The sequence below is a fragment of the Setaria italica genome, chromosome IV, assembly GCF_000263155.2.
Source record: "Setaria italica strain Yugu1 chromosome IV, Setaria_italica_v2.0, whole genome shotgun sequence".
In the NCBI taxonomy this organism is placed as follows: Eukaryota; Viridiplantae; Streptophyta; class Magnoliopsida; order Poales; family Poaceae; genus Setaria; species Setaria italica.
In genome coordinates, this window is record NC_028453.1 from 32,075,576 (window position 1) to 32,089,643 (window position 14,068).

Consider the following 14,068-nt stretch of genomic DNA (forward strand, 5'->3'; position numbering starts at 1 on the left):
CTCATTCAATGCTCATAAGTGAGGGTATCCAAACAGCTTAGACTAAAAATAAGCAACTCCAAATAAGTAATTATAAGCAACTTTAAGTTGCTTATAATAAGCAACTCAAACCAAACATGCCCAGGGCTTGAAAACCTCGGGTTCGTCCTAGTATTTCGGGTCCCTACAGATGGCCCACGCATTCACAAGGACAATCGTACCCTTTAGCACATGACATCGTATCCAAGGATCTCACACGCCTCCTGACACTCTCTAGGGAGTAGGAGAGCTCCTGGTGTGTGCAACCTTAAAGTTTCCTTGATGATGAGCTTTTCTCCTAACGTGATAGGTGTCCAGTCAATTTTGTACGTGACATCCCAGATTTTGCAGCAACTGATTCTAGGTCTCCTGACGTGATAGGTGTCCAGTCAATTTTGTACATGACATCCCAGATTTTGCAGCAACTGAAAATCTAGGTCTCCTGACATGATAGGTAGTGTTCCAGTCAATTTTGTACGTGACAATATTTAATAAAAACAGGACGCATGTGACAAATTCTTACATGACAATTTTCGTTTTAGAAGTAATGTACCCTGATAGTTGCACGGAACATGAATGATGCACGTGCCAATTTCTTTTTTTTGAAACGACGTGCCAATTTCTTTGTTTGAGAAGTATGTGATAGTTGAATTACATGTAGCATATTTTATAACACATGATATATCACTACAAGAGAAACCATTTTCATCCACCCCAAATATACCGACCAAAGTCGGGTGGATGGCAGGTATCGAAAGTCTTCAGTACCAGGTGGTAATACTAAAGGCCTTCGATGATTTAGTGCGAGATGCTAACACCAACGGTACTAAAGGTAGACATTAGTAGTACACCAATCGAAACTAAAAAATTATCCACATGTGAATTCAAAAGGAAAACATCCCTTCTCAAATATATCGGCCAAAGTCTGATCCGATACTAATGCTAGATTTGGGGTGGACTGAAAATGCTTTCTCCAGTAGCGTTGGCTGTGAATATTTAAAAAGAATATCCGATGCAAAACGAAGGGAATAACTCAAGATGATGCTCTCCTGTCACCAGTGATGGTTTTTATGCACCTCCAACAGCATTAATGGAGTTGTTTGATATGCTATCTTTTCTCACATGAGTAGTGAATGTTTGCGTTGGAAGTGAACTGTGCTGTGACAGATTGTCCGCAAGCTGTGTGGCAAAATTTACTCCGCAGCACAAACAAAGCCGTCAGCAGCACACCGGAGGAACAGGCGGGGACGCGGAGCCAAATCACCGCACGCGGATTGGGACGAGACCACGCATCGCGCCGCCTCGAGCCACCGCGCTCTATGCCGAGGCAAGGCAACCAAGAATCCTACCATCATGGGGAGGAAGATCAAGCATTTCCTGGTCTCCCTCCTCTCGTGCTGCATTGCTGCTGCTGCTGCGGCGGGAATCGGATCCTCATCCGACGCCGACGTCATCGCCGACCTCGTTCGATCCCTCGCGAAGCTGCCCTCCACCTGGACCGCCGGCGGCGACGCTTGCTCCTTCAAGGGCGTCACCTGCTCCGCTGCCGGCCGCGTCACCGCCATCGACCTTGCGGGGCAAGGCCTGGCGGGGACGCTGCCGTCCTCCATCTCCAACCTCACCGCGCCCGAGTCGCTCCAGCTCCAGGGCAACGCCCTCTCCGGCGCTGTCCCGCCGCTCCGATCCCCCGCCCTCACCCGCCTCTCCCTCGACGGCAACGCCTTCACCTCCCTCCCCGGGGACTTCCTCCGCGCGACTCCCGCGCTGCTGAGCCTTAGCATCGACGGTCTCCCCCTGCCGTCGTGGCCGTTCCCTGCCGCCATCTTCGGTTGCCCTTCCCTCCACACCTTCTCCGCCTCCAACACCAACCTCACCTGCGCCTTCCCGGCGGCGGCCCTGGTCTCGAACCTCACGTCGATCAGGACGCTGCGCCTGTCCCACAACAATCTCACCGGCGTCATACCGGCGTCTCTGGGCAAGATGGCGAGCCTGACGAACATGTCCCTATCCTACAAGTATAACTACAACCACTTCCAGGGACCAGGGCCCGGTGCCGGTGTTCGCGTCCGCCGTGGTCGCCGGCAACGGGTTCTGCTTGGAAAAACCCGGGCCATGCGACGCGCAGGTGAGCACTCTGCTCCAGGTGGCCGAGGGGTTTGGTTACCCGCTTCATCTCGCAAGGTCATGGACGGGGAACGAACCCTGCAGTGGCTGGGTGGGCGTGATATGCGACATGTCAGATGTAGAGATTCTCGGCCTGACGAGCTACAACTTGTCAGGGACAATATCACCGGTCATTGCCAACTTGAAAGGGCTTAGGAAGCTTGACCTGGCCAACTACAATCTCACCGGGGAGATTCCGGATGCGCTCGCGGCATTGCCGAACCTTAGCCTTGTTGATGTCAGAAACAATAGGCTCACCGGCCAACTGCCCAAGTTTAGGGAGTCAGTTGATGTGTCGGCAGATGGGAACAGCCCGAGTTTGAGGAATCATCATGGTTCAGGACAAGGTAGTCAGTCTCAATGGAGGCTCTTCATCATCTTCAGACTCAGCAGATGCCTCATCAAAGTCTAGAGCAGGAACTATTGTTAGCATTATCGCAGTTGTGCTTATTTTTTGGAAGGGAAATTAGCGTGTAAGATCTCTTGTTTGTCATCATAAGCTCCAATTTTAATAACGCACATATATGCTTCTCTGTCGATTTTAAGCTGAGTGTTTGTGTTTCTAATGGAGGCAGCACTCAAAATATTTTTTATGCATGCAAACACCTTTTATTAATTAAAAAAACAGGTTTCAAATCAGTTTGACGTTCGAATTTCTGTCCTACTGTCCACTATTAACATGGCTGATATATAATATTTGACTTGATTTGGAGACTCTATATATAGCTGCATCCCAGATACAGATACCTACAGAACCCTCTAAACATTCATCATCAGAATACCATCATCACTGTCCGCGGGCACCAACTCATCAACATTCAGAAGTATGGATTAACTTCTTACTTGTAGCTAGATGCATCTAAGCATCAACATCAATGTCTTCAGCCAGCTAGGTTGCACCCAAAGCATGTTTACTATAGTAGGGCATACAATAGACACCCAGGATACTCCAGAGCTAGGGCTACAACAATGAACAACCCAAGGGTTTGGATGAATCTGACGCCCGATATTGCCTTGAACATGTGCCAAATTTTTCACGTGTAGACCAAGTCGTCGAGCTGCCTGATGGTCGCGTCGCACGAGCAGCACGGGTGGGAGCAGGAGACCACCAGGCACCAGCCGGGGCGCGTCATTGCCGTGAAGCAAGCAAGCAAGGCAAGTAGAGAAAAGAGGGAAGGTTTGTACTGTTGGCTGTTGCAGAGCCTAATCAGTTCAGTGAGTCGGTATAGTAGTAAGCAAATTAGCAACCACAAGAGAACAAAGCGAGGTAGCAGTCAGGTAGGCTCCACCACCACCTGATTTCATGCTTGATTTTGTGAATCTTTTTCTCATTAAGTTTTGGCACAATATTTGCTGCATGCTTGCATAAAAAAGGTTATGACAACTTTATTAAAATGACGTCCAAACAATACCGTTAAGTACAAATACACCTTTCTGAAATTATGGACTACAAAACTACATGACACCATTAGAGGCAAAATGGGTTTTTAAATGACACTTAACACCGTTAGTCCTTAAAATAGACAGAAGTGTCAAATTGGGAATGGAATTCAGACTAGTGTCAAATAAGAAAGTTCAAACTTTAAAATAGACAGAAGTGTCAAATTGGGAATGAAATTCAGACTAGTGTCAAATAAGAAAGTTCAAACTTTCAAGGATCAAGAAAGGAATGAGTAAGTCAAATAAGAAATTTTATCTTCTTTACAGTAGTGTTGCAGCACAGGTACATTATTTACTATACCATCAGATTTTTACATTTTCTTGTGCTTTTTTATTTACTAGGGTCGTGCCCGCATGTTGCTACGGGCATAAAAGATTTCTGGTGCAAATACATAGAGCATGGGAAACATGACTTTTTTTAGATACCTAAGAATCAATTTTATCAAGTTTATAGCCAACATGGTGTGAGATTGTTTTAGTAATGAAATGGTTGTGAACAACAGTCTATAACCAACAGCCATGACGAAAGGAAAGTGATTGCTTGCTTGTGTCAACACACTTGTAATAGAAAATAATATAAATAACATATCTGCTCTTAGTTCATACAAATAAGTGCAAGGTCACAGAATAGATACAGGGTCTCGGTGTCTTGGTGATACATAGTTGAATAAAACAAACGTTCACAAGCATGTTTACGGAGATACAGATACAAACAACCATTTACTATACACATCTGCAAAAGAAACAGACCTGTACCCAAGCATCTACTCCATCCGTTTCAAATTGTAGGTCGTTTTGACTTTCTAGGTTCATAATAATATTATTATGCATGTCTAGCACTATATCTAAGTGCATAATAATATCTATGAACCTAGAAAAGCGAAAACGACCTACAATTTGGAACGGAGGGAGTAGCATATAGTGTACTTGAAAAAACAAATGGCACTTGTCCTTATAAGTAATACACATCACCTGACTATGAGGGATACAGTACAGTAATAGGAGTATTCAACAGAGCATTCAACATTGAACTCAAAAATTTAGAAATGTTGTCAGTGTGAATCCTTCAATCAATCTAATAAAGATGAGTTGTGCACCCAAGTACGGCTTATCTTCAGATTATATAAAGTACACTGAAAGCAAGTTCCAGATGCCCTTGTAAATGCATACACTTTTCACTTTGGAATATAGAATAAATGAAGGCAGAATAATTTAACAGAGAAATCAGCATTGCTAAACAATGCAGTAAGCGATTAGCTCATTGCTGCGAGAACCGGCTCCTATTTTGGATACAGACATTGGAATAGTACTACAAATGCTTTACATCTCATTAAAACAAATAGAATTTTTCTCTAGTATTTGTAAAAACATGGAAATTGCATACTTCAAGAAATGCAAGAAACATTTACAAAGGTACATACATTCTTCTCTGGAAGTGCACATCTAGTCTTCTGTCTATCTCTTTCTTGATTCCGCATATTTCTGAAGTCGAGCGAATGCAGAAACTGTTCTCTGAATTTCATTTTGATGGCCCACCTCCAATGCAGCCAGCTTACTTCTGACCTCTTCCTGAAGAACAAACATCATAGATGATGAAGAGGTTTTTAAAAAGAGAAACAATGGGGTTCCAAAAATAGTAAATGCTGTTCTATCAACCAAGAAAAATAATGTCATCAGTGAGCCTAGTGCCCTAACATGGTGAAAGGAAACACAACACATGTATAAGTGCTATTGCTACTAAAGTATGATGATAAGTAAATTACAATATGAAATGTCTTCTGTTTCAAAACAATTTTCAGATCAATTCACCAAGTCTTACATCCACTTGATGCCTGCTCATCTTTGCACATCTGGAACATGCTCCTGTCCTCGTCACACATCTAAACACGCATATACAGTTTAGCATGGCGTCCTGCTCCACTGTCCCAGTTGCCCGTGGCCATCCAGCACGCTGACGGATGCCCATTTGTGAGTCTCTTCAGCTTGAGGAGAATTCCAATGACTGTTGCATAGGTCAGGCTCATTGATTCAAGCCAACGGTACAAAAATGAGAAAAAGGGAAGGAAAATTCAAGGTTAAAACGCATAGCTACTAAACAATTATATACACTAAACTGAAGTTTATTTTTCTCAGAGACATTGTGGTTCACCTGGTAAAAGACTTGGGAACTGCAATAATGTATTATAGATGTCTTTTGTATTATAGGTATATTTTCATTGTTAGTCGATCACACAAGTAACAGATACATTTTTTCTTCAAGAAGGAAATTAAGTTCTATTTTCCAAAGTCATACCAGCAAAACAAAGCAGAAAAAATAACGGTTACGTACGGGTTAACCGGAGCCGCTTATTTATTTCTGTCATTAGTTCGGTAAATTGGCAAGCTAGCCATTCCCTTGGTGTATGTTTTTTTTAAACACAATATAATGTTAGTGGAAAGACCAACCTCATATGGAATACCTTTTGCTATATGGTTGTGGCCTCTCGCAGCACCGCCAAGATCCAATCCCCTCTGTCGGAAACCCAATCCAATCTTCACGGAGCCATCACCCCGGAACTAGTCACAGCCATCACCATCCAGCAAGCAGTCCGAATCACCAAGAGACGCGGAGAACGCAAAACCAGGAAGGCAGGGCCTCCCGCGAGATCCAAGAAGCGAGACCCACCCACCGAACGGCGCCCCGCCGCGCCGGCGCGGCGAGGTGAGCGAGCTGCTGCGCGCGAAGGGAGGAGGGCGGGAAACAGCGGGCGGATTTGAAGGCCGTGCAGGGGCAGGGTGGTGGCAGCGCGGAGGGCAAAGAGAGGAAGAAATTGGGGGAGGCCGGGACGGGGAGGCCGAGGGGCAATGGTGGAAGACGGGGGTGGAAGGGATGAGAGGGGAGGGGCATTTAGGTCAAAGCCGGGGCCTCCGGGCTGCGAGGGTTGGGTGATTTCCCGATTTGCCATCGGTCCGAGCTGGGTTTCTTAACCAATTTGTGTTGGGTAACTGCATACCAAAAGGCAGAAAATTGACGACTTAAAAAAATGTTTGGCTTCCTAAAAAATAAGTCATTTTTTCCCTACAGAAAGCAATTACATTTTTACATCTATAGAAAGCAATTGCATTTTTTACGGGTAGAGAAAACAATTCCATTGTACCGGTAAAATGTAGATATCATCAGCTTTCTTTCTTTTTTCTTTTTGACAACGTGGTGCACTGACAATCATTTTGAGATTTTCGATTCGAACATGAATGGAAAATCTAGTTTGAGAATGAGAACTGAGAACGTTTTCGTTTTCGTTTTAGTTTATTCATGGATAATTTGAAGTGCCTCAACTAAAATGATATGTAATCTGCTTGTTTTTGTCAGTAATACACAGTGTTGACAAGAAATAGCATCACCTCATGCGTATCTAAAGGTGACAAAGAAGACGTTTTTCTACCTCACGTCATGAGAAATATATTTTCAGTGACTGAAGAATTTGTGAAATAACTTGTGATTATATCCTGTATTAGCACTCCACCGAAGGTCCAAAGCCACTGTAATCCCGAGTGCTCGACGCCCATCAATCCCGATCGCTCGAGCTTCTCCTCCCGGCCTTCTGCACTGATGAGGACATCACATGCTCGGATACAACCATATTGGCATCTTTTGACTCCGAGGTGAAACAATTCTTTATCATAATTATATGTGACACATTTGATGAATTGATGCTGCACCATGATGTGTATTCGTTGTCAATTTCAGAAATACATACATGGATCAAAAATAGTGTTAAACACACATGGAAGGCATGGAGGACCAAAGAAGTAGATTGGGGGCCAAGTCCAAGTATTCCTAACGTCCTCCACCAGGCCACCACGTCACTTTTGCCCCAAGAAAAGAAAGAGTTCCAATCCAACACGTTTTGGGGCTGGATTCGGACTGCAGCTCTGTGTCAACTTGCAACGGCCGCCACGACCTCATCCGGACTCCGTTTTAGGCGTTCAAGTACTCCTTGGAATCCTTATGAAATCTATTTTGATATGGATCTGGACTCATATCCATATCTATTCGGAGTCGGCCGTAATCATCGAAATACTACCGAGAGGTTTTCTGTCCACAGGTGCTGCGTCGCCTTATTTTGGCCCGATGGGCCGTGTATCAAGTTGGGTCCATTAGGGACGTGTCCTAGGGTTGGAGCACGACCCCAACACCCCCCTGGTCGTCCTCCTAGGTATTAATAAGGATTAGAGCTGCCACGAATAGATGGGGTTTTGTTTTGTTGAAAGTTTAGCCATTGCTACTTCCTTGTAGACGCGTGTGTCGACTAGACCATCCGTTCTACTTGATTCGGAACCCCAACTTTGTGAGTTCAGATTGGTTTACATCTCCATATTTGCAATTGAGTTGCTTGTTCTACTTGTTCTTGCTTGTTCTTCGATTGCTTGCAGGACGAGTGCCCTAGTGGCCGGGTGACGCGCTCCACAAGATCGCGGCAGCCATTGGAGGTGGTGTATCGGTTGCTAAGGCGCAGCTTGGAAGGCTGTAGTCGGGCCGTGATTAAGAGCAAGGTTTATCGGTTAGAGACTTCTAGTTCTTTGCTGTTTTTAATTTCCTATAGTCCAGAAAAAGCCAAAAAATTAGTAGATTAGTTTACTCGCAATCCTATAAACCCTTTGAGCCTTTGCTAGCACTGCATAGTTAGGGCTTGTTGAGTTTTTGGTTGCATCGGTTGTGTCGAGTTGCTGGTCTTAGTTTTAGTCCTTTAGAGTTTCGAGTTCTTGTCACGTTCTAGTCACAGCCGTGTGCTACCATATAAAACCTTTTGTTGGCTGAATCTGAATACATATTTGTGCTCAAGTCCGAGTAGGACTCCGAGTTTGTTTAAGACCGAATCGCGCGTGGTGCTGAGTTCGAGTTGGAATCGGTTTGGAGTCTGAATTGACAGCTGCCTTGTTGCTATCTTGAGTCCAAATCTGATTTCTATCGTTTTGGCAAAAGTTTGTATGGTGTGTGACTCTTGTGAAGTCCTTTTGTTCATATAATCAGATTTGAGGATCCCCTGAAAAAAAAAAGAAGAAAAAAAAACAGAAGAAAAAAAAGAAGAAAAGAAAGACAAAAAAAATAGGAAGAAAAGGGGCTGTTCGTTGTGCTTCCCTATTGTTTTCCGGTGGTGTGTTGTGACTTCCTTTGTGTCCAGGCTCGCGTCTCTAGCACGGTCTAGGCTAGGACCAGCACAGTACCACCGTTGAACTATTATTCAGCTTGCTTTTGTGACTAACGTGGTGCTAGTATATTTCCTTGCTTAAGCCCACCTACAGCTCCACATATTCGACTACAACTTGACAGGTTTTTTGTTGCTGCGGCACCGATACACTTCACTCCACGGTTGTAGACTTGTTGGTTGCCGTCACCTCCTGTTTGGCTTGGTAAGAACTTGTAAGGGCTGGTTTTTACAAGTTGAGTTTGAGAGAATTACAACCAACATATCATAGTAGTTGACAGGAGGATACATATTATTTTTGTGTTTCTTGTTTCCTACTAACCATGGCAGGTGATACGGAGATTTTGGAGCTGATGAAACTAGACTCTCATATTCAGGGTGTTATTCAACACTTGCCGTTATATGATGGTAAGTTTGATCCTAAAGCTTACATTGATTGGGAGATAAAAGTAGATAATGAATTTGATGAGCATGACCTGTCCGAGAAACAAAAGATTTATATTGCCTCTAATATTTTGACTGAATTTGCCTTGCTACAATGGAAACACATTTGCAGGCGTAAGAAAGTTCTAGAATCTTGGGAAGACTTTAAATTTCTTTTTAGAGATGCATTCATTCCTGAATATTATGCTGATTATTTGCTTGCTAAATTAGACAACTTGAGGCAAGGTAGTAGGACTGTGAAACAATACTTCCATGATTTTAAAATTTGTATCATGTATGGTGGATTAGATGAATGCATGGAAGATGTGATGAGTAGGTTTATGAGAGGGCTCAATTCTGAAATTCGAACTTTGTTAATTAGCAAATCATGCATGCATCTTGCTCAATTGTATTGTCTTGCTCTCAATGCTGAAAAGGAGATTCTTTTATCTGTAAATACTTGCAAGAATGATGTGACCCATTATATCCAAAATTTGTCCACTCTCCATGCTAATGAAGAGCAACAAATAGTGGAACCCATTGCTGTTTTTCCTTTGTCACAAAATGAATTACTTGCTGTTCCTTATGATAAAGAGGACTTGTGTGCTGATGATTCTTTTACTCCTATACCACAAGTAGTGAATAAGTGTGATACTTTTGGTTTGGAATCATACAAATGTGCTGAAGATAAGCTTTTTCATCCTATTACTTGTGCACAAGATGAACTGAATTTGCTATCCTCTTTAAATACTTTGGGTTACATTGAATTTGATGTTTTGTGTAATCTAAATTGTCTAAAAGAGAAACTTCAATTTAGTTCTGGTTTGCCAAGTTTTAATCATTGTTTGCTTCATGCAATTGGCAAATATGATAGCAAAGGAGAATATTTGGTGCATAAAGTTTATGTTTGCTCCACTCTGAAATATCCTTTTGGACTACAATACCATGATCAAATAGAGGGCTGCACTAACACTAATAATGTCTTGCAAAGTTTTTCTAGTTTTTCCCATATGCAACAGGGTAAGACCAAAGAAGGGGAGCATTACTGGTTGTGGCCATGCAGCATGGCCGTCTCTCCGTGCTCCAACATCAACACAATCACCTCAGAATGCCATTGGAGCAAGTCGAGGACGACTTGCAGCCAAGAAGGGGAGAATGATGAGGACATCACATGCTCGGATACAACCATATTGGCATCTTTTGACTCCGAGGTGAAACAATTCTTTATCATAATTATATGTGACACATTTGATGAATTGATGCTGCACCATGATGTGTATTCGTTGTCAATTTCAGAAATACATACATGGATCAAAAATAGTGTTAAACACACATGGAAGGCATGGAGGACCAAAGAAGTAGATTGGGGGCCAAGTCCAAGTATTCCTAACGTCCTCCACCAGACCACCACGTCACTTTTGCCCCAAGAAAAGAAAGAGTTCCAATCCAACACGTTTTGGGGCTGGATTCGGACTGCAGCTCTGTGTCAACTTGCAACGGCCGCCACGACCTCATCCGGACTCCGTTTTAGGCGTTCAAGTACTCCTTGGAATCCTTATGAAATCTATTTTGATATGGATCTGGACTCATATCCATATCTATTCGGAGTCGGCCGTAATCATCGAAATACTACCGAGAGGTTTTCTGTCCACAGGTGCTGCGTCGCCTTATTTTGGCCCGATGGGCCGTGTATCAAGTTGGGTCCATTAGGGACGTGTCCTAGGGTTGGAGCACGACCCCAACCCCCCCCTGGTCGTCCTCCTAGGTATTAATAAGGATTAGAGCCGCCACGAATAGATGGGGTTTTGTTTTGTTGAAAGTTTAGCCATTGCTACTTCCTTGTAGACGCGTGTGTCGACTAGACCATCCGTTCTACTTGATTCGGAACCCCAACTTTGTGAGTTCAGATTGGTTTACATCTCCATATTTGCAATTGAGTTGCTTGTTCTACTTGTTCTTGCTTGTTCTTCGATTGCTTGCAGGACGAGTGCCCTAGTGGCCGGGTGACGCGCTCCACAAGATCGCGGCAGCCATTGGAGGTGGTGTATCGGTTGCTAAGGCGCAGCTTGGAAGGCTGTAGTCGGGCCGTGAACGTCGTCTCCATCCACCAATCGAGTTATCCACGCCTCTCTCATCGAAAGATCGGGAATCAACCCTAGCGGGTTCATATCATGCACCTCAAGCACACCGCATGCAAGAGAACAGCTCACCTGGTGTGAGTGTCGTTCCACCAACCCGCTCACCGAACCCGAGCACCGCCAACCGCTCGACGAACCCGAGCACTGGTCTGTGCGGATGGCGGGTGGATGGGGAGGGAAGGATGGTGCCAAGGCGGGTCGTCGCTGCCGCATCACGCAGACGTGTCTGCCCCCTTCCGGACATTAGGCCACCGCCTCCGCTGCCGGGGGGCGGCAGCTCGCAGGACTGGGCAGGAGTGGGCCCGCGGGTGGGTAACTCACGGACCGGGTGAGAAAAGTTCGGTTGTTTTGGCAGAAATGACACTCTCTAAAAACGTGGATTTTATATGGTTCTGCACCCAATCCTCCTCCCCTCCACTCCGAAATGTAGGTCCAACGTGAGAGTTACGATGTGTCTAAATTAGGTGAGGAAAGATTTTCAATTGTTTTCGTTATTTTTATTATAGATTTTGTGTACGTACATGACACAGTTGGACCAATGATCTGTCCAACACAACATGTTCACAACATATTTCCAGATCATCCTAACTATACGTTTCGTGGCACACAACAATACGCTCACAGCCCTGTCACACACACGGCATCATGTCCAACGTATATAGACATGACAGGATCAAATCATCTCTGTGGTTACATAACACACATTAACACACCACAGATTACAAGCTAGAGTGCTGCTTCAGGGCTTTGGGTGCAGTAGTCCGACGCATGCAGGATCACCACACGCAGGCGAGTTCTCAAATCAAGGGCTCCCTCGCAGGCAGTGGCACACGCACGCTCGCGTGCATGTACAGGTCCCTCTTGGGACGCACGGTGACGCCCATCTCCTCCGTTAGGTCCACATCGCCTGGCATGACTCCAGCCGGAAACTTCCAGTCGAAGTGGAAGATAAGCGTGGCGAGAATGAGCTCTATGTTTGCCAAGGAGAACGCCGCGCCCGGGCAAATCCTTCTACCAGCTCCGAATGGTATGTATCGGAAGTCGGTGCCAGTGTAGTCGAATGCGACCCCTTCAAATCGCTCTGGCTTGAAGGCTTCGGGTTCGTCCCAATATTTCGGGTCCCTGCCAATGGCCCATGCGTTCACAAAGACATACGTGCCTTTCGGAACATCGTACCCAAGAATCTGGCATGGCTCCTGGCACTCTCTTGGGATGAGCAGGGGTGCTGCTGGGTGCAACCTTAGAGTTTCCTTGATGACGAGTTTTAGATAATGGAAGTTAACCAAGTCATCTTCGCTTACTCTCGACTTGTCTTGCACTGCGTGCCGAACCTCCTCTTGTACTTTCTGCATTACACTAGGGTTCCTCATGAGCTCTGCTATAGCCCAACTGATAGTCGTCGATGTTGTTTCACTTCCAGCTGCAAACAAGTCCTGCACGGTATGCATGCATGGTGTTAAATTTTAGTTTCTAGTGGAACAAACAAACTACCTTTTCGAAAGAATAAGAAAAAAATGCTCTTATGTAAATCGGAGAATAGAGCGGTAGCTACAAGGATGACGGCTTTGATAGTCCCAATGGAGAGAGAGCTGTAGTCGAGGCTATCTTCCTTCTGGATTCTCAAAAGAACATCAATCATGTCCGCGTCGGCGGCGGCGGCGGCGCCCCCTGCCGCTTTCCGCTCCCCATGTTGGTCGATGGCGTAGTCTATCAGCTGGTAGATCTTGCGGTGGAACGCCCTGGACTTGCGCACCGTGCCACTGATGGCGCACATGAGCCTCGAGGACGGGAACATGTCGCCTACGTTGAACCCGGCACCGATCTTCACCATCTGGGAGAGGGACTCCAGGAACTCGTCACGGTACTTGAACCGCTCTCCCATCATGGCGCGAAACGACGAGTCCGCGATGGGCTTGGCTAACCGCTGGGTGATGTTCACGGGTTCGCCGCCGGGCGGGCACGCGGCGGCGATGTCGGCGACGAGCTGGGCGGTCTCGTCCTCGCGTATGGGGCGAAAGGACCGCACCCTCTTGGTGCTGAGGAGCTCCACGACGCAGACCTTGCGGAGCTGCCGCCACCGCTCGCCGTACGGCGTCATCACGAGGCCCAGCCCGTGGGCGGCCGTGGCCCTCGCCGTCGCGTTCAGCGCTCGCGACGCGAAGGTGACGTCGTGCGTCTTCATGACCTCCCGGGCGGCGTCCGGGGACGACACGACCACCACGTCCAGCTCGCCGAGCCGGAGGTACATGACTGGGGCGTCGCACCGGCGCGCGAGGTCGGCCAGGACGCGGTGCTTGAGCGGGTTCATGATGAGGTGGTGGAGGCTGCCGATGACGGGGAGCCGCCATGGACCGGGAGGGAGTCTCAGAGGTGGTGCTTCGTTGCGAAGCCTCTGCTGCAGCCGTGGCCTGAGGAAGATCAGCAGGACAAGCGGGAGGAGAGCCAACAAGAGGTAGCAGGAGATCAGCATGGTTTTCACGTATGGTTTCGTTTCTTTTGGCTGCGAAGAACTTCTAGCTAGAGTAAGCCAGTTTGTGTTTGCATGTGCAACGAGAATTTAGGTGCCCAGGCTATTTATAGATGGCCAGGCTACATGCACTACTGGAGAAGCTGATGGACCTGTTCTCTGGCGGCTATCAAGAGCATGAACTGGAAGGATTCAAATAATGAGCTCGCAAATCGTATGTGAGGACATGCGTA

General features: G+C 46.1%; 2 protein-coding genes and 1 long non-coding RNA gene across 5 annotated transcripts; 1 reads left to right on the forward strand and 2 right to left on the reverse strand.

Annotated features, from left to right (window-relative positions):
• The first annotated feature begins 1,371 nt into the window (after positions 1-1,371).
• Positions 1,372-2,593, forward strand: LOC101766377 (receptor-like kinase TMK3). The gene is made up of 2 exons (XM_012845294.1): positions 1,372-1,985; positions 2,056-2,593. The coding sequence occupies exons 1-2, from the start codon at positions 1,372-1,374 to the stop codon at positions 2,591-2,593; spliced, it is 1,152 nt and encodes a 383-aa protein (XP_012700748.1).
• A 2,179-nt stretch (positions 2,594-4,772) lies between these two features.
• Positions 4,773-6,483, reverse strand: LOC101764061. 3 transcript variants are annotated; one of them, XR_001163894.2, is made up of 3 exons: positions 6,081-6,483; positions 5,441-5,640; positions 4,773-5,190 (listed from the first exon to the last, which is right to left on the reverse strand). It is a non-coding gene; the product is annotated as an uncharacterized LOC101764061 (long non-coding RNA). The 3 variants fall into 3 exon arrangements; XR_001163893.2 differs by having other exon boundaries at positions 5,441-5,623; positions 6,067-6,483; XR_001163892.2 differs by having other exon boundaries at positions 5,441-5,623; positions 6,081-6,482.
• Positions 6,484-12,165: 5,682 nt separating this feature from the next.
• On the reverse strand, positions 12,166-13,739 carry LOC101766790 (5-epiaristolochene 1,3-dihydroxylase). Its single transcript, XM_022826127.1, has 2 exons — positions 12,921-13,739; positions 12,166-12,801 (listed from the first exon to the last, which is right to left on the reverse strand). Exons 1-2 carry the CDS (start codon positions 13,674-13,676, stop codon positions 12,166-12,168), a joined length of 1,392 nt encoding a protein of 463 aa, XP_022681862.1. The 5' UTR covers positions 13,677-13,739.
• Between the last annotated feature and the right edge of the window lie 329 nt (positions 13,740-14,068).

Bases quoted from the DNA above. Each gene is read 5' to 3' on its own strand.
- LOC101766377 (XM_012845294.1), top strand. From the start codon at position 1,372: ATGGGGAGGAAGATCAAGCATTTCCTGGTCTCCCTCCTCTCGTGCTGC. The intron at 1,986-2,055 runs GTCTCTGGGCAA...AACCACTTCCAG, and splicing joins CTCACCGGCGTCATACCGGC to GGACCAGGGCCCGGTGCCGG.
- LOC101766790 (XM_022826127.1), bottom strand. From the start codon at position 13,676: ATGAACCCGCTCAAGCACCGCGTCCTGGCCGACCTCGCGCGCCGGTGC. The intron at 12,802-12,920 runs GTAGCTACCGCT...CATACCGTGCAG, and splicing joins CTATCAAAGCCGTCATCCTT to GACTTGTTTGCAGCTGGAAG.